The 24,356-nt window shown below is 36.4% G+C and overlaps 1 protein-coding gene across 2 annotated transcripts in view; it reads left to right on the top strand.

Annotated features, from left to right (window-relative positions):
• Positions 1 to 8,582, top strand: part of LOC132163851 (diphosphomevalonate decarboxylase MVD2, peroxisomal-like) — a 17,948-nt gene extending 9,366 nt beyond the window's left edge. For both annotated transcript variants that reach the window (XM_059574240.1, XM_059574233.1), the window contains 9 exons: positions 3,023 to 3,221; positions 3,553 to 3,616; positions 3,774 to 3,837; positions 3,973 to 4,053; positions 4,209 to 4,295; positions 4,479 to 4,636; positions 4,744 to 4,792; positions 7,814 to 7,938; positions 8,013 to 8,582. In XM_059574240.1, coding sequence (XP_059430223.1) covers positions 3,023 to 3,221; positions 3,553 to 3,616; positions 3,774 to 3,837; positions 3,973 to 4,053; positions 4,209 to 4,295; positions 4,479 to 4,636; positions 4,744 to 4,792; positions 7,814 to 7,938; positions 8,013 to 8,235 — 1,050 coding nt within the window. In that variant the 3' untranslated portion in view covers positions 8,236 to 8,582. The remainder of the gene's footprint in view (positions 1 to 3,022; positions 3,222 to 3,552; positions 3,617 to 3,773; positions 3,838 to 3,972; positions 4,054 to 4,208; positions 4,296 to 4,478; positions 4,637 to 4,743; positions 4,793 to 7,813; positions 7,939 to 8,012) is intronic.
• The last annotated feature ends 15,774 nt before the right edge of the window (positions 8,583 to 24,356 follow it).

The following is a 24,356-nucleotide window of genomic DNA, read 5'->3' as shown; positions in this document are numbered from 1 at the left end:
TAGTCTCCTTTTCTTCAAATGAGGAGCTTCAGGCTCCTCGGGCTCATTAACCAATTGCAGAGCCTTCTTTACCTGAGACTCATCTACTTTTTTCTTGCCTTTGTCAAGCACAGGCTTTCGGGGGGTAGTGCCTCGAGTATTGGCCGCCGGAGGGCCCAAATCAACAGCCGCTTAAGCCGGTCTCTTCCATGATTGACCGGCACCATCTCTGTTGGCATATAAACAGCTATTTAACCTAGCCATCGTAACCAACTTCTTGTAGGTCATGATAGATTCATGCTTCTGGGCCCAGGCTAGAACCGTGTTAACTCGGACCATTTTGTCCTCCGACAGGCAGAGATCCTTGTGGAGACCCAAATGGGGGGTAGTCGTTTCCTGAGGCACTATCGGCCTCTCCACCTTCTCTCTAGGAGCAAATTCCCATTGCCCTTGCACAAAGAAGTACTTATTCTTCCATCCGTGGTTACTCGTGTAGGTCTTCTCTATGAAAATAAACTTCCCCCGTCTCGTTTGGAAGTTATACAGCCCATCACTATTGGGGTTCTTCTGGAGCCAGTGCATCTAGAGAAATTCTAAAATGGTGAGGTTTTGTCCTTCTCCGAGAGCCATGGGCCAAACGACCACACAGGCAAAAAAATCCTCCAGGCGTTAGGAACCAATTGATGAGGAGCCACGTTCAGACGACCGAGAAGCTCACGTAATACCTTTGGGAAAGGCAGCTTTAGGCCTGCATGGAACATCTCTTCATATAGTCAGACCTTATGACTTACGGCGTCCACTATGGCGCCCTTCCTCTCATCATCAAAATGGAGCTTCACCGTTTTGGGGATGTAGCAGTCCAGGATGATTCTACGCTCATCCTCCTTGGTCAGATCGGGCTTCCATAAGGCTGGGTAGGTTTTGCCCAAACCACCGTCTGATCTAGATCCCTCTTCATGAGACATAGCTGCGTTTTGCAGAAAACAGAGCAGGAACAGAAGTGCAAGAATGGAAGAACTTTTGCAAAAGACTTGGTGTGAATAGAAGAAATAGAAGAAGTAAAGTTTATAAAGCTTAAGAAGGATAAATGAGAGGTCTGAAACGAGAAAAGATAAGAAGGAAAAGCTCCAAAGGGTGCCTCGAGAAACGTGTGCAATAAATACGGTGATAAAAGTGCGCCTCTGTAAATCTTGCGTGACAGCTGACAACTGACAACCAAAAGGACATCCATCTCGGCACTGACACATTGGACAACCGATTCACCCTCGGTTATGTCAACCGTCTCGGCAAAAATTGGTGTCAAATTTCCTGCCAAAATTTGAAATTCCAATTTTCCGCCTTGGAAGTCTTAGATTTTTACTTAAGTATAATATCAAAACGCCGATCCATTTATGAACAAAAAATTTCCATAATCTTCCAAACCAGGAAATTGGGGGGTAACTGTTGGGCCATGGATCAGCTCCTAAAGCCCAACGGGTCCCAAACCTGACCTAAGCAAGACAGAATACCCGACAAGGCCTCGAACAAGCTTTCCACGGGGAGGTTTCGTAAACTGAGGAGGCCTCGGACAAAAGACTGAGACTACTCCTCAATAGGTGTCAGATGCCAAACCTGGGACTCAACTTCTTAGGAACAAGACAGTCAAGAGCGAAGGGTAGATCAGTTATTTTACAACTAAGAATATGCCAGCATTCAAACTAACACAAGTGATCATTATCTCACCTTCGAAAAAGATCTCTACAACATAGATGACTGTCCACATACAAACTGCCCCTACATAAACGGGATAAGCAGCTATTTAAATTCAAAAGGTTATCTCATTCAAACGGAAACCTTATCAATTGTCCCAGGATTCCTATCCTTATCAAATAATTGCGAAATAGATATCTAGGGATAGGAATCCCGAGACGTGCAGGAAGCAAACTCTACTCTATGCCTATAAATATAAGTCTCGATTTCAATCAAAGGTAAGCGCAATTCTAGCTCTGAAAACTTTGGTTCCTTAGACATTCTTTCCTCACATTCTGACTTAGGCATCGGAGCTCCCCCGCCGGGACACCACCTGGGGCTCTAACCCTGTTTGTTCTTTGTGTGTGTAGCCTGAAGCATCCGCGAAGTTGTCGGCACCTCCTCCAGGCGTGCCACGTCATCATCTCGGAAAACTATGTATTAACACGTATCAAGTGCCATGCACCAAACCGGTTAACACAAATTTGCCAACCCATTTCATGAGGTTAGATTTGGTTGATCCGCATTGGGTTCAAATCGGCCTATTCATAAACTATTCAACCGGATTCTAACCCGGGTCACTTCTTTTCTGGTCAGGCCGACTTAGTCCACGGTCCACAGGTTTGGGCCGATTTCTGCCCATTACACCAGCCCACCATCATGCTCAAACCGTCTCAGTCGTGCAAGCTAGCCAGGTTAGCTCATACATGGGTCGAACCTTTTCAAACTCAACCAACCCATACCTGGCTCAGTCAATCCATGCCTGGTCTAGTAGGTTCGAGGCCAATAGGCTTAACTTCTATCCAATCCAGTCAGGTCCAATCAGTTCAGTCCAGCTGCCACTACAAAGCTACCTCTGCCTATGGCTTCTTTCTGCCGCCTGCCGTCGTACTTTGGCCAGCCGACCACCTCTCCACCCAACTTTTCCGGCAGACTTTTTGGCAAAGTTTTCAAGTTTATTTATTTCCTTACGCATTCTAGTGTTTAGTCTAGGGTTTCTTGCCCATTGCTTATTCTCTCTGGTCTCTATGAATAGAGAGCTATGTAACATGGTTTAATACAATTCCATATATAAAATGTAGCCCAATACGTCTTTCCACTTTTGCTATTCTTCTCTATTTCTTCAATATATCTCTTCAATATGTTTAACCGAACACAACTTGAAATGTGAAGCCAAAACCATTTGTATTTTTTCAGCAGCAGAATGGAGGGGATTAGCTTTTACTACTATTATTATTTGTTTTTTCAATTACTGTGATCCTTCTCTTGTTTCTAAATAATTCATTGCGATTTTCATTTTTGCTGGTTAGTGCAGGAAATTTCCCTTTCTGGAGGCAGGTACCAAAATTGTCTTAGGGAAATTCGCAGTCGTGCCACTGATGTTGAGGACGATGAAAATGGCATCAAAATTGCAGAGAAGGATTGGGAAAAGTTGCATTTACATATTGCTTCATACAACAATTTCCCTACTGCTGCTGGGTTGGCCTCTTCAGCAGCTGGGTTTGCTTGTCTTGGTAAACAATCTATTTGCCCAATTTTTTTTATTTTTTATTTTTGTCATATTTGTGTTCTTTTCTTGTAATATATTAGACGATCAGGCCCCTATCTTTGAACACTCATCCGTCTCATCCCTGCAATTTTATGAATGATAATTCAGTTGGTTTTCACTTTCTTTTGAAATTAATGATATCAGAAGGTTTTGATCTGCTTCTTTCTTGGTTTTGGCTTAGTAACAATATGCATTAAGATATCTTGAATGTGCCCTTTTGTGGATCAATCTATTAATTGCATCTCCAGCTGAAACCAATTCCTGGGTGTATATGTAATTATTGTTATTATTTGCAGTTTTTGCCCTCGCAAAGCTAATGAATTTGAAAGAAGATCGAAGCAAGCTTTCTACTATTGCGAGGTATCCCTTTCTTTGTGGATTTATATTGAATTTCAAGGGTTCTAGTTGCTAGTTGCTTGGATCGAATGTCTAGTTCTTTTATATAGCCATCCAAGGATGATTGTGCCATTGGCAATGACTTTTCTTTTCTGTTTTTTCTTTTTCTGAATTCATAAAGGCAAGGTTCAGGCAGTGCTTGTCGCAGCCTGCATGGGGGATTTGTCAAGTGGATAATGGGAAAAGTAAGTTTATTCTCTCATGTTCATCAATAAAGCTTTGCATTTTTTATTATTATTATTATTTTTTTTATATTTTATATTTTTTATGCATTTCGTTCTGATTTATTTATTTATTTTTAATGTTGATATGTTAATTAGGATGAGGATGGAAAAGACAGTCTTGCAGTTCAACTTGCAGATGAAGAGCACTGGGATGATCTTGTTATTATTATTGCTGTGGTATGTCTCTCTTCCATTTTACAGTCTGTTGTGCGAATCATTTTTCTGGTGAATTTGAGCAATAGACACACTATGTTGTGTGAATGATTTATTGCTCCTACTATGCTCCATTGTTTTTGTTATTTCAATCTTTATTTCTTAATTTTTTATTTTAGGTAAGTTCAAGGCAGAAGGAAACAAGTAGCAGCACTGGAATGCGTGAAACAGTCGAAACTAGTTTGCTTTTAAAACATAGAGCAAAGGTACTACTTTTTATTTATCCTTTCCCCTCTTTCAAAAGATGACCGTTGTTTTTAGGAACAGAACATTTGTGCGTTTTACATGGTCCTTTCAAGGCTCTACTTTCTCTATTTGACTTTCTCAGATTCTTTAAAATTGTATTCTGCTTTTGGGATTTGTTCTTTTCATTTTTTGGAATGAAACAGGAAGTAGTACCAAAACGCATTCCACAAATGGAAGAAGCCATAAAAAATCGTGATTTTGCATCTTTTGCTCAATTGACGTGTGCTGAAAGTAACCAGTTTCATGCTGTTTGCCTGGACACATCTCCCCCAATTTTCTACATGAATGATACATCCCGTAGGCGAGTTCTGCTCTAGTTTTTTGGTTCTACAACATAATTTTTTTTTTTCCCATGAGCTGCTGCATTAAAGTGTTGAATATAAAATCAAAGAAACGACTATTTTTCAGGATAATCAGCATCGTTGAAAACTGGAATCGCTATGAAGGAACGCCTCAGGTTTGATTTTCTTTCTCTCCTATTTCTTTTCTGGAAAATCTTCATGACTTGTATCTAGTAACAGATTAGACCAAGGTGCCTGCAAGGCTGCAATGTTGCATATTTCTTTGTGAATGGTAATTATTTAGTATTTGATAATAAGTAATTTTTCATAAACAAGAAAAAGAAAAAACTTGAACCAAAAAAAAGAAAAACAATTTTTAAATGAAGAAAGTTTCTTTACAATTGAATATTTCAGAATGTTAAATATATTGTGAATATATTGAAGCGGAAGCATGAGAGAGAGCGGAAAGAAACAATGGACTACATTGTATTGATGTATTGATATTGATATTACAGAGGCTTCTATTTATAGAGAGGCTATGAGTGATAGGCAAGTAACCTAGTAGACTAAAGAAAGGTAAACTTAGTAGACTTAGAATACCTAATGAAGTAAATAACCCTAACATAATATTTTTAACACCCCCCCTTCAAACTTAAGGTGTAAGCTTGAGTGTGGGTAAAAGAAAGGGAAAGAAAGAGTTGAATTCACTGAAAAAGCTGCTTGTGCCGAAAGAGTTTTCGGAGTGACACCGTAAAAGTTGCTAGTGCAATTGAATTAAGTCATGCATTTGGACTGGGAACCATATACTAGTAATGGACTTGGACCGTCTCATCTGGTCGGCTAAGCTAAGTAGGGCTATCTTGCTTGGTCGGCGAAGCTGAGTTGAGAGAAGAGGGCCGGTTGAAGGGGCTAATATGCCTGAAACTCTTGGACCGTTGAAAGGTCTGACCCAAAAATTCTTAGTAGTAATGGATCGATAGCCTCGGAGAGGCGGCAGTGACCGGCTTTGGTGGCATTTGACAAGGCATAAATGGGCCGGTTGAAAGGGGCTTGTTTGGCCCGAAAACCCGTGGACCAGATAGAAATTGGTCTGACCCAAGAGTGTCTACCGCAAGAAGAATGAAACAGATTGAACTGCGTAGAAAAAGGTTGTGGAACTCAATTGAATAATGAATGAACCGACTTGAACCGCATTAAACAAGTGCCTAAATTTGGAGAAGAATCTTGTTTTTTGCCATATAGAGATGCCAAAAGCAAAAATTGACCATAAATTTGAAATCATGACGAAAAATTAAGTGGGAAACACCTAGTCAACTTTGAGAGTTGTCAAAGTGAACAGTCAACGGTCAACTCTACAGAAGTCAAAACCAAAACTCAACCAAACAAGGAGATGACGTGGCAAACGACTCCACGTGTGACTAAGGCTGACTTGTCACAGTGAGATGACGTGACATGTGCTGATTGACGTGGCCTTAGGGCTAATGTGGCGCGATGAGAGGTTGACACGTGGTTGGCAGCAAGAGGGGAAGTCTTCTGGCCCGTGTACTACACGCGCCTTGCCAGCAGCGGCGCTGTGCCGCGTGAAGCCCATGTGCAGAAACTTGGGACGGCACGTGGAGGTGCGTCAGAGATCATTCGGCGGTGTTCTTGATGAATTTTGGATGGCTGGTGGTGGATTTGTTCAATGGGAGCCTGAGTGAAGCGAATGGACGAACTGGGCGGCGCGTGGACAGAACGACACCAACTTATGGTGGCACGTGTGGGCGTGTGACCGCGTTGTTGGCGGAGCTCACGACGAATCTAGACTCGTTTGGCCTTGATCTGTCGATTGGCGCTATCACCAATGTGATTAGTGCTCTAAGGTGTGGCTCCTGGCACTTGGAATGATGCAGCGGTGCATGACAGAACCTTCGAGGAGCGTGTGGCGGTGCGTGAGTGAGCCGTTGGCAGCGAATCTTCTTCAGATCTGTAAACTTGTGCTTCACAAGCTAGAATCTGGGATTTATTTTCCCAGATGAGGCTGTGATAAAGGCGTGAAAGATATTTTGAGCGGATGACCGCTTGGCAGAGCGCGGATGACCGAAAAAGGGAGCTCGCCGGAGGGAGGGCGGGAAAACATCAAAGACATTTATTGGAGGCCACAAAAAATGGCTCTGATACCATGTTAAATATATTGTGAATATATTGGAGTGGAAGCATGAGAGAGAGGAGAGAGAGAGACAGCGGAAAGAAACAATGGACTACATTGTATTGATGTATTGATATTGACATTACAAAGGCTTCTATTTATAGAGAGGTTATGAGTGATAGGCAAGTAACCTAATAAACTAAGGAAATGTAAACCTAGTAGACATAGAATACTTAATGAAGTAAATAACCCTAACATAATATTCTTAACACATAATGCATGATTTTTTACCTAATTTTTTTTTTTTTTTTTCACTTTATAAAGGAGTCATAAAACCCTCTCATTTGCAACACACAATTCAGTTTTTAGCTTCACAAGCATTTGGTGTATTGTTAAAACAAAAAGAAACACCAAAAAGAAGGGTAAAAAAAAAAATTGTACGAACGGAAACGGAAGCTTAAAAGAAATTCATATTTTTGATGTATGTTTAATTGTAAAATAAAATTGCACATTTATAGTTAAATAAGGCCCTAAACGAAAGGAAATACAATAATTACAAAATCACATAAAATCAGCATATTTACAATAATAAATACCGTAGCAAATATTGCCATAATACGTGGAGAATATTTCTGTAATATATTGAGAATATTACGGGAATATTTTATCATATAAATAGTACGGAAATATAATATTCTAATAAGCTTGGTTAGTGTTAAATTGCTCCCTAGCGTTACTGTTCTTCATTTTATCCCATAATCCTAAAGAATGTCAATCAGACCATGCATATTGTTCCTTGATTTAAGACTTTGTATATATATATATATATATATATATATATATATATGATCCAACCACTCATTTGGAGCTGTTCCTTGTATTTGTCGTCGTCTCTTTCGATGACCATTATTTTAAATCCAACCACCTGGGGTTGGATCGATTGAGGCGTCTGATCCTGTTAATGTCAGTAATCAATCACGTTGGTTTTTTTTTTATTTTGCTTATGCCTAGCCCTTTCTGTCTTGTCGTTAACTATTTTGAATATGTGATTAAGTCAAACGATTGACAGGTGGCATATACTTTTGATGCGGGACCAAATGCTGTACTGTTTGCCCGTAATAGAAAGACTGCTATCCTTTTGCTTCAGAGGCTGCTCTTCTACTTCCCTCCAGATTCATTTTTTGGTTTGAACAGGTATATAATTACTACTGCCATACATATAACACTCTGTGAAATATCAATGAATTGTTTCTTTTGCTTATTCACAGTTACATCGTTGGTGATAAGTCAATTCTAAAAGATGCTGGGATTGAGGGGATAAAGGATGTGGAAGGTTTGCCACCGCCCCCAGAAATGAAGGATAGCATTCCTTCCCAGAAATACATGGGGGATGTTAGTTATTTCATCTGCACCAGACCTGGCAGAGGCCCAGTTTTGCTTTCTGATAAGACTCAGGCTCTTCTCAATCCCCAAACCGGGCTGCCTAAGTAAGTTTTGATTGATTGTTTGTTTTCTTGAGCTTATCATAATTCCTTGTCTCTATGAGCCTTGGTGGAGTATTTCAATCAGACATCTTCTACAGTGTGCCTGTGCTCATTGTAAAATGACTGTCTGAAAGCATTTGCTAGCTGCTTGTGTTGCTTATGTCATGTAATTGTAATTTAGTTTTTCTCCTAGATAATTTAATAGGGTTTGTGTTTGGTACTTGAAAAACTATCAGAATATCATACTTGTGATCTTTTGAAAATATTATCCAGTTATGTTGACTGGGCCACTTCCAATTCTTAAGTTTTAGCATTGCTTGAACTTGATTGGTGTTTGTAGTTTCTGATATGAAGGGACAATGCACCCATGATGATCTTGATGCTACACATCCAGAAGATTGGAGTGACAAAATAAGATTGGTTTTGTTTAATTATTTGAATTGGGTCCTTTTTTTTGTTTTGTTTTGTTTTTGTTTCTTTTTAAATGGATGACTTGGTACATAATGATGTGGCATTAACATTAGGTGTTCATATAGACATTGGCGTGTCAAATGACACGCATGTAGCAGATGATAAATCATTAATTTTGATGATAAAATAATAGAGGAACCTATTTAAGACTTGGGTAAATAAAGACATTATTCTTGAAATTAAAAACTCAACAATGAAAATCCAAATCATATGAAAAATTAGGAGATAATTAAATATGAATTTTCCCAAAAAAAAAAAAAAAAAAACCAATGCCTAATTTTAATTATCACATCATTTTAATTGTATGTTACTCGTATGAAAATTTACAAAATAGCATTACTAAAAAAAATTATAAAATAAAAATTAATTTTTACTATATTATCATATGTAAGTTGTATTGAACGATATTAGAGTGCACTTTGTGAAAGTGGGGGAAGCAACCCATCGAGGGAATAGGTGTCGCGAAGTTGCAGCGAGTATCGACGTTTTAGGACATTGTGCGGTAGCAAATGTCCAAAAACATATTCCTGCTCGAATGGCAACATAGCGCAGTGGGGATCTTACCTTACGGTACAAACACCGCAAACCAAAGACCAACATATGTGAACGTACGTCCAAAGAGACCAAATGAGATAATGATCGTTAAAAATGGTCAGCTGTCTCTATCGGTTTTTTTCTTTTAAGGTGTTGTTTGTTAAACTACATTACACTCCCTCACATTATTCATCTCATTTTTTAAAATAATCAACATCAAAATATTTTCACTTTTTATATCACATTATTTATTTTTTACTATTATTTAAACAAAAAAATTAATACAAAACAAATTTTTTTCACTTTTCAATACTTTTTTCACTTTTCTATACTAATTATTACACTCATTTTCTTCTTCACCAATCATAAACGGTGCATTGTAAAAGGCTTGTTGTTTACCAAACAAGGCCTTAAACAATTTTCTCTAGTTTTCGGCACGGTTCATTCAAAAGTAAGAACAACGAAATTCCCACCATTTTGGACCTTTTTTTTTTCGGTTATTTCCTAAAGTTTTATGCATTCCTAAATAACAAATTGTTGTCGATTGTCTAGCATGGGTAATCAGATACTCAGAAAAAAAAAAAAAATCATCTTTCAAATATATATATATATATATATATATATATATATATATATATGGCTTGAAGAACTGGATATGAGTATTATAGTATGATCACTTAGGGCTTGGTTGGGTGTGCGTTTGAGGGAGACTAAAAATGTTTTTAACACTCAAAAAGTCTGAAGAAAAAAATATATGTTCGGTAAAAATAATTAAAAGCGCTTTTAAGAGTTTAAAAAGCCTCAAAATGACTAAAATGTAATTTTGGTAAAAGCTTAAAAATAAAACTTTTGCGAAAAACCATTTTTGACTCAAAAGCTCTATTATTCAAACACAATCTCAAACATGCCCTAAGACTTGTTTGTGATTACGTTTAAAGAGCCTAAAAGTGCTTTTAACACTCAAAAATTTTATTTTAAAAAAAAAATTACTCGTTTGGTAAAAAAATTAAAAGTGCGTATAAGGATACAAAAAACATATAAATAACTAAAACACATTTTTAGCAAAAGTTTAAAAATGAAGTTTTTGCCTAAAAGTTCTATTTCTCAAACGCAATCTTAGCTTTGAAGGTAAAGACTCTTGATATTTTATATATTAGTTTGAAAAAAATTCATATCCAAGGACTAATTAATACGTTATAGAGAAAATGCGTATGGACAATACGGTATAATAGTACTATTGAGGATCTTAGGAACTGTACAAACCGAACAAACAAAAATGTTAAAAAAATTAAAGGTTAATAACTTTTTTGGTATCTTAGTTTTCACTTTTTTATTTTTTCCCCCCTAAGTTTTAAAACCGGACAAATATAGTACCCAACTTATGGGAAAAGACGGAATCACTACCTCCATTAGCTTCGGTCAGTCCCAAATAACGAATGTACACGTCATCGCCAGTTATATCGTGACACGTGTCCACCATTAAATAAAAAAAATAAAAAAAAGTACATCCACGTCGTTAGATAATTAAACAAAAAAGTAAAAAAATTCGATGTTTCCCTCCTTTTTCCCATTCTTCCCGTTTGTCTTTGGCCTAGGCTTCAAAAGAACCGTATTTTCCCCAAATTTTTGTTATGGGGTTTCTATTTAGGTGGGTTGATTCTCGATTGCAATTGCGATTTGGCTTACGATCTGAAGTATTATCGACCAGAGTTTGAGTTTGAGTTTGGGTGGACACTAGTAGTTTGGGTTGGAGTTTGGTGGAGTATCGTGGCTGGATTGGGTTGATTTCGGGAAGGAAATCGACCTTGCGGCATTGTCGGACCTGAGTTGAGCACGTTGGCAGAGACCTTGTACATGGGAGGAGCAAAATGGGACGACCTTGGAGAAATCGGAAAGGTCAAGGTATGTACTTTTGTAAAAAAGTTAGAGAGTAAAATAGGGAATACTTTTGCTGTACTGAACTAAATCCCCTACCAGTGGGGTGTTTTCTTAATACTATTTAGCATATGGGTTTGAGACGTTGCAATCACTTATGGCTACCTGTGTTTTTTAGTTGTCCCTTAGTGTAGTACTTTTTGTATGTTTCGAAGCCAAGTAGAAAGTTCTCACATTTTTCACATTGGAAACTTTAATATATAGTTGTTGTGTTGGTTGTTAGTGGGCTATTGAAGACTTTAATATATGCTTTTGAAGACTTTTTTATTGTTGCTGCTGTAATGTGGGATTGTTTGGTGGGTGGGGGCCAATGTGCATGATAGATTGAGTTGGTACATAGGTCTGTATATGTCTCATAAGTCCATTATTTTGTTGATGCAGGATTACCACTTACAAGATCCATTGATCTCGTTAATCACAATCATGGTTCATTTTGTAAACCATTTATAGAGTATGTAAGGGGGGAAGTGATGACTTTTCCTAATTTAGATATTTCTGTGTTAGGCTACTCAAATATTACAAACATAGTGGAAGTATACCTTGGTTATCAGTATGGAAATGTGCCTGCTCTCTATTACAAGGTTGATGATTATGAAGAAATTCGTGGACTTACAAGGAGAAATCATGTCTGACAGATGTTTAGGGTGTTTGATTGTAAGTCCAAAAACTTCCTTGTGTTTGTAGATCATGAAGATGCAGAAGTTGGTGAAAAAGAAGGTGGAGTTGTAGAAGAAGTTGGAGTTCTAGTTGGTGAAAAGGATGGAGTTGAAGAAGTTGAAGAAAAAACAGATATGGCCAATGTAGAAGAAGATGGAGTTCGAGTTGTGTTAAGTGCTAAAATATTCATATTTTAAGCCCTTAACTTACATGTGTTAATCCTTTAGTTTGGTTAATTTATGCCATTTTACTTCCTTTTTGTATATTCTTTCTTTTATAGCTTTTTAGAAGAAAAGAAAGCATTTTCATAAAAGTTCCAAGATTAAAGGGAAAATTGGGAAGACATAGAATATATGGTTAAGCTTAACCAATCATGATTAAGTTTAATCAAATAAACGAAAGGATTAAATTGAAATTTCTCAAATTGAAGTCAAAATCGGATTGGATTTAAAATTGGATTATGCACATGTCTTGGTATTTTGATCATAATTTTCAGATCAAATATCTGATTGAGGTGATTCAAGTGGCATTGGAAATTTAACGCAAAATTATACAAATAATTGTGAAATATCATTTTCCTAATTCTGAGCACTGCAATGCCAAAATTACCCCGCAAGATAGGAACGCAATTCTTGACGAATCTTATTCCGATTTGGACTTGGGTTTTCTCTATCCTAATTGAACTAGGACTTAAATCTCCGAAATTCCTAGGATTACTAGGGCTTCTAGGACTCTCCTAAGCCTTATAAATAGACTTCTAAGCCTCACAATTCAATAGACAATTGGAAGGAGACAACTTTGGGGAAAAGAATTGGAGGCTACTTCTAGGAGCGGTTTTCAGTTCTTTCTTTTCCTTTTCCTTTTTTCTTTTATTTTAATTATGTGTAACTAACTCTTAAAGAGAGCTAGATTGAAGCCCTAATTATATTGATTTAATATTTCAATATTAGCGCATTTGTGATAATCATATTGTGTTGCTTAACTTGATTAATTCCTGTTTTCTTGAATTCATCATATGTATGTAATTGGTCATTATATGCATGTGGTATGGACTAGTTAATTAAATCAATTTGGATGACCGGGTCCTGGGTTTAATAAGAGTAACAAAAGATATTCACGCCGGATTCTTGGCTTAATCAACACGGGGAATCGGGAGTAGACACCCATGCCCTAGGCCTCATGTGTTTGTCGATTTCCATAGATTTATGCTTTCTTAAATAACAATTTAGTAGACACCCATGCTAAATCCTTTAAGAAAGAAAAGAATTAGAGTAGATACTCATGCCTAATTTGTTGCTTAGGGAAATCAATAACTTAAGGAGTAGACACCCATACCCTTAGGTTGACAAACATTAAGTATTGACAATATGATTAGATCATTGGCATATTGCTATATTTTTTTGAGCATGATTAGCGGTGGATATCAAAACCCTACCTTTACTTTTTCATTTATCTTTTTATTTCCTTTTTCACAATATCAATTCAGTGACAAGTTGGATATTTTTAATTAATTCTAAATAAAATCAACAATCACCGTAGGATTGACCTCGTATTTGCTGCACTATACTATTGTTTGATCTTGTGCACTTGCGAGTTAAAACGTACTAAATAATATCTATTAATTTAAGTAGTATTTAGCACAACAAGTTTTTGACGCCGTTGCCGGGGATTGTTTGATTTTGTTTGGAATTTATTTTCTTTTAATTTTTTTGTTTTAAATTTCTCTGTTTTTCTAGTTTTTCCGCAGTTCCTGTTTTATCTCTGGAGGTGCGCTTGAGCGTCCAACCAGGGCGATCGAGCGCACCTCACGGTGCGATCGATCGCACATCCAGAGAGCAACATAGTTACTATTTTAATTATAGATTTGATTTTTTCTTTTGTTTCATGTAGGGTCATTCAAGTATGCATATTAGTAAGTTTTCTTTTTAAATTTCGTTTTTATTTTCACTTTTTAATTTTAACTTTTTGGTATTTTATCTTTAATTTCACACATGTGGGGAGGCATTCCGACACCCCATGGACCATGTTCTTTATGCCATGACCCTTATCATCATGTTAGAGAATGTCTTATAATAAGACAAATTTCTAACAAAATTTTGGGCATAAGAGCACATCGTTCTCTAGACCGGGGACCGACCGCTATTTTGATTCCGATAACCCGTCATGGAGCCAACAGTCTAATCTTTCGTGGCAAGTTCAAGCTCCTAGAATTCAAGCACCACAACTTCATGAAGAGGAGCCATCTCCATAGTTCTATGGTTAATCATATTCATGTCTTAGTCCCAGTCTGTGGCAATCCATTTTCAAGATAATAGTTCGTGAAGAGGAACCATCTCCCATATATGACTATTCATATTCCTCTCCACCTCAACAATACAAAGAAAAGACACCTCCTCCGAAGAATTATGCGTTAGAAGAAGCGCATACTAGTTTAGAAGAAACTATTGAGGAGAGTTTTTGTGAGCCAAGTCTTGAGGATCCGATGGGAGAGCGTTTTGATCAAATTGGTGATGACCTAGACCTGGACAAGCTACTTGAGCATGCTGAAACTTCTAATGAGCCAAGTCTTAAGGATCCTTTGGGAGAGTGCTTTGATGAATTTGGAGGTGACCTAGACCTGGGACAAGCTACTTGAGCATGCTAAGACTTCTAATGAGCCAAGTCTTGAGGATCCATTGAATGAGCATTTTGATCAATTTGAGTTTGACTTGGATCTTGACAAGTTCCTCAAGCAAGCTAAGATGTTTAGTGAGCCAAGTCTGGAGGATCCATTGGAAGAGTACTTTGCTCAATATGAATTTGATCTGGACCTTGACATGATACGTGAGCAAGCTAAGGCCTTATTAGATTCCACTCCTAAGAACAACAAGGTAGAAGAAGAAGATGAGCAAACTAAGGTTCTAGAGGAGCTACATCGGGAAATGGAAAAGAGCACTGAGACTTCTTCAACATCAGCTCCTATTTCTGAATTACTAAGAATCCAAGAGAGAAGTCTGTTGGGGCTATGTGATGAGCAAATTGAGGACATCAAGATAGATGAATTCTCTAAGTATTATCTAGTTCATGATTCCCTCCCAGATAAGAAACTGTTGGAGAAAACTCAAAGTGATCCTCCACGATCTATAAACACTCGAAAGCATCTTTCAACAGAAAAGATTCATTCCCTTTGGTGCAAGAGAAGGAAAGACTGGTGCTTCAAGTTTAAAGTGCCACAATCTGGCTGAAGATGTTAAACTTAGTGCTCATGGGAGGCACCCCAAAGCATATCCTTTTTATTTTGTTGTTTGTTTTATTTTACTTATATTTTGTTTTGTTTTACTTTTTGTTTTATTTTACTTTAGTGTTTGAGTGTTTCAAGTCCTTGGTCATTTTTGTTACATTCTGTTACTGCGATCGAGCACAGTAACCAAATTTTGGCTGTTTTACATTTTATCAGTACGATCGAGCGCACATCACCCACACACACACCCCATTGTGCGAGTACGATTGAGCACACTCAAGCAGAAGGCCACGTGACCTATTTTAGGTCACTATTTCCCCACTTTCACCTCATATCCTCCCCTGCGTCGTTGATAAGTGCTAAAATATTCATATTTTCAGCCCTTAACTTGCATGTTTTAATCCTTTGGTTTTAGTTAATTAGTCCATTTTAATTCTTTTTTGAGTTTTTCATACTTTTACAGGCTTTTGGAAGAAAATGAAGTAAAACTAGGTGATTTGGGCTCAAAGAGAGAAGATGGAGAAAATTGGAGCTCCCTAACACTACGATCGAACGCAGTACCCGAGAGGACACAGCACAAAGCACGCCAGGAGCAATTGAGCGCATGCAAGAAGAAGGATCGATCGCAGACCAGTGATCGAGTGCACACGGGCTGCGATCGATCGCACCCGTGCGCAGGAGATACATCAAGTGGCAGCTAAAGTGTCACTTTTTCCATATTAGGGTTTTCCAACTCCCAATTGTAATAGGTCTCAAAACCTTACGAAATCCCTAGGTTTACTACTTTCTCTAGGACTTCTAAAACCTATAAATAGACCCTTAAGCCTCTAGAATTTGGAGGCTTGAGAAGGAGAAGAAGAGGAGCTCTTGAAGTTTAAGTCTCGGGTTTATTATTTTATTTTATTTTATTTTATGAAGTTGTTCAACATTAACTTTCTATGTAACTAATTTATTAGTAGAGCTAGATTGAAGCCCTAGTTATGTTTATTTAATATTTCAATATTGGCACCATTGTGATGATCTTGTTATGATATCTAACTTGATTAATACCTAGTTTCATGAATTCATCATATGTGTGTGCCTGACCAACATGTGCATGTGGTATGGACTAATTAGTTAGATCAATTTGGATGACCGAGTCCTGGGTTTAACATAAGTAACAAAAGTAATCCATACCTGGTTCTTGGGTTAATCAACATGGGGAACCGGGAGTAGACACTCATGCCTTAGGCCTCATGTATTTGTCGATTTCCACAGTTTTTATGCTTTCTTAAAAAACAACTTAGTAGACACCCATGCTAAATCCTTTAAGAAAGAAAAAAATTAGAGTAGACACTCATGCCTAATTCGTTGCTTAGGGAAATCAATAGCTTAAGGAGTAGACACCAATACCCTTAAGTTGACAAACATTAGATATTTATAACATGATCAAAACATTGGCATATTGATATATTAGCTAAATATAATTAGTGGTGGATATCAAAGCCCGACCTTTATATTATTATCAACTCAATCAATCTCTATTCTACATAAGGAATTTATTTTTAAACGGAAATTCAGCAATCCTCGTGAGAATAATCCTGTACTTGCACCATATACTACTATGTTGACCTTGTGCAATTGCAGGTAAAACGTACAATTATTTACCTATTAATTTAGGTAGATATTTGCACAACAACCATACACACTTCACCCCCCCATCACTTGCACCTCATCACTTATCTTTTTATTTTGTTTTGTTTAGTGTGTTTTAAGTTACTCTTTTTATTTATCTTTAGTTTTGTTTCTTTTTAATTTTTTTTTTTTGTGTTTTCTTATTTTGCAAGGACAAGTGTGCTTCGGTCCAAGTTTGGGGGTGTGCTATGAGTTATGCTATTCTAGACAGTTTCGTCCATATCCCGGGTAAATTCTTTCCATGTTATAGACACATTGGGGACAATGTGTAATTTAAGTTTGGGGGTATGGGAGACATCTCACACAAACTTTGTCTCAACTTTATTTTGTTGTTTATGAAAAAAGAAAAGAAAACAAAAAAAAAAAATTCCCAGTTTTATTTTATTTTTTATTTTTGTTATTATCAACTCAATCAATCTCTATTCTATTTTTTAAAATCTCTATTTTTGTTGTTCATGTTTACTTTAAAATTTTGATTGATCTTAAAAATTGTGATTTTATTTCATTGGTGAGCTTAAAATTTTGAATACATGATCTGATAATTGAGTTTTTCAATTTGATTACTTGCTTAGGACAGTTGAGAATTCACATGTTTGATCTGATCTTACACAAGCACATTAGCACATAATTTGTGGGGGTATGATATGAAGTCTGATGTGTGTGTTTCTATGTCTTGGGTGAAACTGAATAATTTATTAGATGAATACTTTGGCATATATATATGTGTGTGTGTGTGTGTGTGATAAAAAAAAAAAAGAAAAAGAAAAAAGAAAATCTTTGATAAGTTTTTCACTAAGTAACTGGACCTCTACCTCAAAGCATTGAGTGTTCACGTCAAAAGGTGAAAATTTTTTATTTGATTGATGTCATGGTTAGTTTGGTTTTGTAGCCTTTTTGACTCAAGTTAATAAGTCGTCCTAGGGGTGGGTGTCTCTACACCTAATGCCCTAAAACCATCTGGTTTGAGAGTCATTGACTTAACACTCGTTACATGGATCAATTAGAAAGCTTAAGGGAACCAAACATTGCACAACATGACCAAAAAAAAAAAAAGAAAGGGAAAGAAATATGCCATTGTTGTTCATTCTAATAGGGATTTCAGTGAACTTTGAGATGGGGAAACATTGCACATTGGAAATACTTGGAAGAATCATAATTTTGTGTTAGTTCACTTTACACTGTTTTCAAACTTGTGATGTTTTAGCATGTCCTTCGTAAGTAATTGAATTTTGAGATTCCAATTCATTGTAAAGATGGAGTTTATCATTTTAAGCTTGCTAATGAATGAAAATCATTATCTTGAAGTGATACTTTAATTTTTGGAATAACATGAACTGTGCATGATGTTTGTGGATAGCATTTATGGAAAACTCTCACGAGACTTCACTCGTCCTTTAGAGAATTTCTATGGGTTTAAAAGGCTTGTTGCATACGCTAAAATGCAATCATACATCCTACAAAAGATGGATTTATCTTTTTGTTTTCAGTTTTCCATTTAATTTTTAGTTTTGTATTGCTAAGGAACTAGGAATATTAAGTTGGGGGGTGTGTCAAGTGCTAAAATATTCATATTTTAAGCCCTTAACTTACATGTGTTAATCCTTTAGTTTGGTTAATTTATGCCATTTTACTTCCTTTTTGTATTTTCTTTGTTTTATAAGTTTTTGGAAGAAAAGAAAGCGTTTCCGGAAAAGTTCCAAGCTTAAAGGGAAAATTGGGAAGACCTAGAAGATATGGTTAAGCTTAACCAATCATGGTTAAGTTTAATCAAATAAAGGAAATGATTAAATCGGAATTTCTCAAATTGAAGTCAAAATCGGATTGGATTCAAAATTGGATTCTGCACACGTCTCGGTATTTTAATCTTAACTTTCAGCTCAAATATCTGATTGCGGTGATTCAAGCGGCATTGGAAAGCTAACTCAAAATAATACAAATCATTGTCAAATAAAATTTTCCTAATTCTGAGTGCCACAATGCCAAAATCACTCCGCAAGATAGGAACGCAATTCTGGACGAATCCTATTCCTATTTGGATTTGGGCTTTCTCTATCCTAATTGGAAGACTTAAATGTCCGAAATTCCTAGGATTACTAGGGCTTCTAGGACTCTTCTAAGCCCTATAAATAGACCTCTAAGTCTCACAGTTCAATAGACAATTGGAAGGAGACAACTTTGGAGAGAGGAATTGGAGGCTATTTCTAGGAGCGGTTTTCGGTTCTTTCTTTTCCTTTTCCTTTTCTTTTATTTTAATTATGTGTAACTAACTCTTCAGGAGGGCTAGATTGAAGCCCTAATTATGTTTATTTAATATTTCAATATTGGCGCCTTTGTGATAATCATATTGTGTTGCTTATCTTAATTAATTCATGTTTTTCTTGAATTCCTCATATGTATGTGATTGACCATTATATGCATGTGGTATGAACTAGTTAATTAAATCAATTTGGATGACCGAGTCCTGGTTTTAATAAGAGTAACAAAAGATATCCACATCGGATTCTTGGATTAATCAACATGGAGAACCGGGAGTAGACACCCATGGCCTAGGCCTCACGTGTTTGTCGATATCCACAGATTTATGCTTTCTTAAAGAACAACTTAGTAGATACCCATGCTAAATCCTTTAAGAAAGAAAAGAATTAGAGTAGACACACATGCCTAATTCGTTGCTTAGGAAAATCAATAGCTTAAGGAGTAGACACACATACCCTTAGGTTGACAAACATTAAATATTCACAATATGATTGGATCATTGGCATATTGCTATATTTTTTGAGCATGATTAGTGGTGGATATCAAAGCCATACCTTTACTTTTTCATTTATCTTTTTATTTCCTTTTTTCACAATATCAATTCAGTGACAAGTTGATATTTTTAATTAATTCTAAATTAAATCGACAATTTCCGTGGGATTGACCTCGTACTTGCTGCACTATACTATTGTTTGATCTTGTGCACTTGCGAGTTAAAACGTACTAAATAATATCTATTAATTTAGGTAGTATTTAGAAAAACAAGTTGACAAACATAGTTGGGCTATTGTTGAAGTTCCAGATGGTTTTATAAATATTAATGGAGAAGGCGGGTATGGACATGAGTTTGTGGATCATGAGGATAATCATGGATATGAAGAGGTGCTTATGAAGGAGATAAAAAAAGAGATGGTTGAGCAAAATGTCAAAGAGATAGAAAAACAAATGAAGCAACAAAAGAAGGTTGAGCAAACTTCTTCCAGGGAGAAGAAAAAAGGGAAGATGCAGTCCACTGGCAGGCAGTCCACACACAAGTAGCCTCCATGTCATGTATATGACGAAGATGACCAGGATATAGATGAAGAAGATGATTAGGATGAAGTGGATATTCAACCTCTTCTATTAACTGATTTTGAAGATACTGATTGAAGGGAGGATGACATTTATGTCCATCCCAAAAATGAAGAAGTTCTACGGGCGGTAAAGGAGGTTGCAATGAAGTGGTTCAAGCTATTGGGTGAAGAATCATCATCAGCTCCTAAGGAGGTTAACACTGGAAAGGGCAAACTGAAATAGCCGAATGAAGAGGGTGTGGAAAGTCCTGAACTGCTCAGCCTAGAAAGTGAAGATGATGATGATGAGGATGTTGAAGGTACAACCAAAAGAAAAAGAAAAAGGAGAAAGTATCCGGAATGGCATGGACTGTAGGATCTGAAAGAGAATGTTGAAATATATGTGAGATAGTTATTTGCAAACCCATCTGAGTTTAAAGAGGCAATACAGCTGTATGCAGTACATAATTGCTTCGATTACACATACATGCATAATGAGAAAAAGCGTGTTTCAGCCTATTGTAAGAAAAAATGTGGATGGAGAGTATATGCGTCATGGAAGAGTAATACGAAATATTTTCAAATAAAGACATTAGAAAAATTTAATAATGGTGGAAGTCATTACTTTAATAAAAGAGCGTCAATCAAGAGGGTAGCACACCGATACATTTATAGCTTCAGAGATCAAGCAAATTGGAAGACTAGTGCTTTGAAAGAGGCGGTTCGAGGGGATTACAATGTGGAGCTAACTTTGCTTCCTTGCCACTGTGCCAAACGAATGGCATTGAAGTTATTAACTAGATTGGATGATGAGCAGTACAAACTTACGAGAGCGAATTGTAATGCAATACATAAGTGGAATTCTAGTAGCTCAACTTACATACAAAGAAATGGGCTATTCTTCAAAAGGATGTACGTTTCCTTAGATGCTTGTAAGTGGGGTTTCTTGGTTGGATGTAGGCCGATGATATGTGTGGACGCCTGCTTTATAAAAGGTGATGTGGCATTTTTGTATCCAAAAATATCAATAATAAAAATAACCACTCGCAATAAGACGAATCTTTGTAGGATACGGCAATAGAGAGGGTGTCGAACCTCAAGGACTGCAGGGGTTTAATTATCAAAATTTAAAAAGATTAAAGTTAACTTAATTAAAATGAGATTTGATTTGATTTGCTTAAAAACTAAAGTGCATAAAAATTAAAAAGAGTAAATATATGAGAGAGAGAGAGTAGGGTATTGATTTCACCTCTATCCGCACAACAATGGCTAATCATAATTAATCCCAGAAATTCATTCTATACATGTTATAAATAAACACGAAACAACCTTATTAAAGAATAAGCATAATCTAACTTCGGTTGACACGGATCGTCCACCTAACCACTAAGATGTGGTACGACCCGTCTTCCCTAGGTATAAATTATCAAATTCTATAACAGGATACATACAATCAATGAATACGTATAACCCATCTTCGGTGGGCACGGACTGTCTACCTAAATTACACTAAACTAGGGTGTAGTACAATTCGTCTTCCCTGGGCATGGCTTATCAAATCCTATTGATCATATGTCAATTAAACCCATTGTATAACCATCATCCTCATAATCACAGAAAACAAGAATGATTTGAGATCAATAAAAGTAAAATACTTTCTAGGACAAGAGAAGAATTTCACAAATATTGATTTTGAAATTTAAGAACAATTGCATTTAATAATTAAGAACAAAATCAAAAGATAGCAATTCTCATAGTTATACAATCAACATGCATAAATTGAAAATATAGAAATTAAATACAATCAAACCATTGTGCTTGGATAGGGTTATATCAACACCCCACGAAGGGGTTTAGCCACTCATGATCTTCTAAGCTTCAAAGACAAATTTCTGATTTCTAGCTTTAGGAAGCGGTGTGTCTGTTTACAATGTTTAAAGCCCTATTTATAGGGATTAGGAGAGTCCAAGAATCCCTAGTAATCCTAGAAATTTCGGAGATTTAAGTCCAAGTCCAATTAGAATAAAGAAAACCTAAGTCCAAATCAGAATAGGATTCGCCCAAAATTGCGTTCCTATATTGCGGGGCGATTTTGGCATTGCGGCGCTCTGAATTAGGAAAATATTATTTCATAATGATTTGTAGAAATTTGAGTTAGCTTTCCAATGCCGCTTCAATCACATAAATCGAATATTTGAGCTAAAAGTTATGGCCAAAATACCGAGACATATGCAGAATCCAAATTTGAATCCAATCCGATTTTGACTCCAATTTCAAAAATTTCAAATTAATCCCTTCCTTTATTTGATTAAACTTAATCATAACATATAGGTCCTCTGTTATAATTGGCTAAGCTTAATCATCTCAAAGTGTGCTTTTAAGCCCAAAATCAATGAAATTAATTGCATCTTTATTTATAACCTGAAAACACAAAAACAAAACAAAATCAAACAAATAACAACACTATGGAATTAACATATGCAAATTAAGGGGCTTGAATGTGCAACATTCGGTGCTTATCACACCCCCAAACTTACATATTGCTAGTCCCTTAGCAATACAAAATAGAAAATAAACTAAAAAACAAAAAGATAAGTTCATCTTTCGTGGGATGTACGATTGTATTTAGCGTATGCAACAAGTCTTTTAAACCCCTAGGCATTCCCTAGAGGACGAGTGAAGTCTCGTGAGGGTTTTCCAGGAATGATACCTACAAACATTGTCATCATTATGTCATTCAAAAGGATAAAGCATCACAAAAATAATGGTTCTCATTCATTAGCAAGTTTAAAATTATAAACTCTATCTTCAAAATTCCAAAGAATTTACAAGTCAAATCACTTACAAATGGCAGATTGAGATACACAAATTTCAATTAGTGCAACGTGAACTAACACATAGTCATGAGGCTTCAAAATAATTCCAATATAAATGAATCACCATCTCAGAATTCATTGGACTTCATATCAAATGAAACAACCAAGGCATACATTTTTTTTCTTTTTTTTTTTTTTTTGGTTGTAGGCTTTGCAATGCTTAGCTCCCTTAAGCTTTCTAGTTGACCCATGTATCGAGTGTTAAGTCAATGTCTCCCAAACACAATGGCTTTAGGGCATTAGGTGTGAAGACACCCCTAAAGACTTACTAACTCGAGTCAAAAAGGCTATGAAACTAAGCTAGCCATTTTATTAATCAACCCAAAAATTTCACTTTTTGATGCGAACACTCACTACTTAATGAAGCAAGAGGTCCGGTTACTCAGTGAAAAATTCAAACTTGATTTTTATTTTTTTTATACATGTATAGCATGCCAAAGTTATTCATCCAATATGTCACCCAACAGAATTCAAGACATTGAAAACAAACATAATTGGTCTCAAAATTCATACCTCACAAACATGTGCTAGTGTGCTCAAGATAGATTTAAATTGAAACAAGAAGCATCTCATGTTGCCGAAAGTAAGTAACAAGACTCAAAATTCCTAAGTCATATGATCATGTGTTCATAACTTTAAGCCTATCAATGAAATTTAAACCAAAATCGAAGCTCAACCATATACTTAAGAATGACATAACAACAAAAATGGACCATGTTTTATTTTTTCATACCCCCAAACTTGAATCGTACATTGTCTCCAATGTATGTATAGAACTAAAGAATAAGAGCAAGAGTATATGAATACCTGAATGAGCAGATGTGGGCATATCATACCCCCAAACTTGTATGCAAAAACAGATCCCTAAAAAAAAAGTGATACTCCAACCAAATACCAGTCAAGTGCAACACATTGTTGTATAAATATAAACAAAGAATGAAACAACAATGGATAAAGTAAACCTGGATGGAGATCATGTACCCTGGTGGAATGAGGTTCAAGTACACAGAGCCTGCACTTGATCCTATGAAACTGACTCACCGAGTCAAAATATATGGAATCTGCCAAGTCAACGGAATCCACATCCTTGATGCACGCAGTGTTCTCCGACCCTTAAGTTTAAACTTGAAGCACCAATCTTTTCTTCTCTTAGACTAAAGAGAATAAATTTTACCCACAAATAGGTAATTCCAAATGTCAGCATATCGAGGTAGATCCCTCTGAGTACTCCCAAGCAATTTATCATCCAAAAAGGAATCATGAATTGGAATAAAATGGGAAGAATACTTAGGGAGTTTTTCTACCTCGATGGTCTCTTTTTGCTTGTCTAACAGCCCTAACAGACTACCCTCCTAGCCTCTTGGTAAGTCATAAGAAATAATGACCGGGATAGTGTCATCTGTCCCTAAAAATGAAGATTTCAGATTATCTGGAACAGAGGCTCGAGGCTCAT

This window comes from Corylus avellana, chromosome ca1 (assembly GCF_901000735.1).
Source record: "Corylus avellana chromosome ca1, CavTom2PMs-1.0".
Lineage (NCBI taxonomy): Eukaryota > Viridiplantae > Streptophyta > Magnoliopsida > Fagales > Betulaceae > Corylus > Corylus avellana.
The sequence above is the reverse complement of the archived record's forward strand: the minus strand, read 5'-3'. Positions and strand labels throughout refer to the sequence as shown.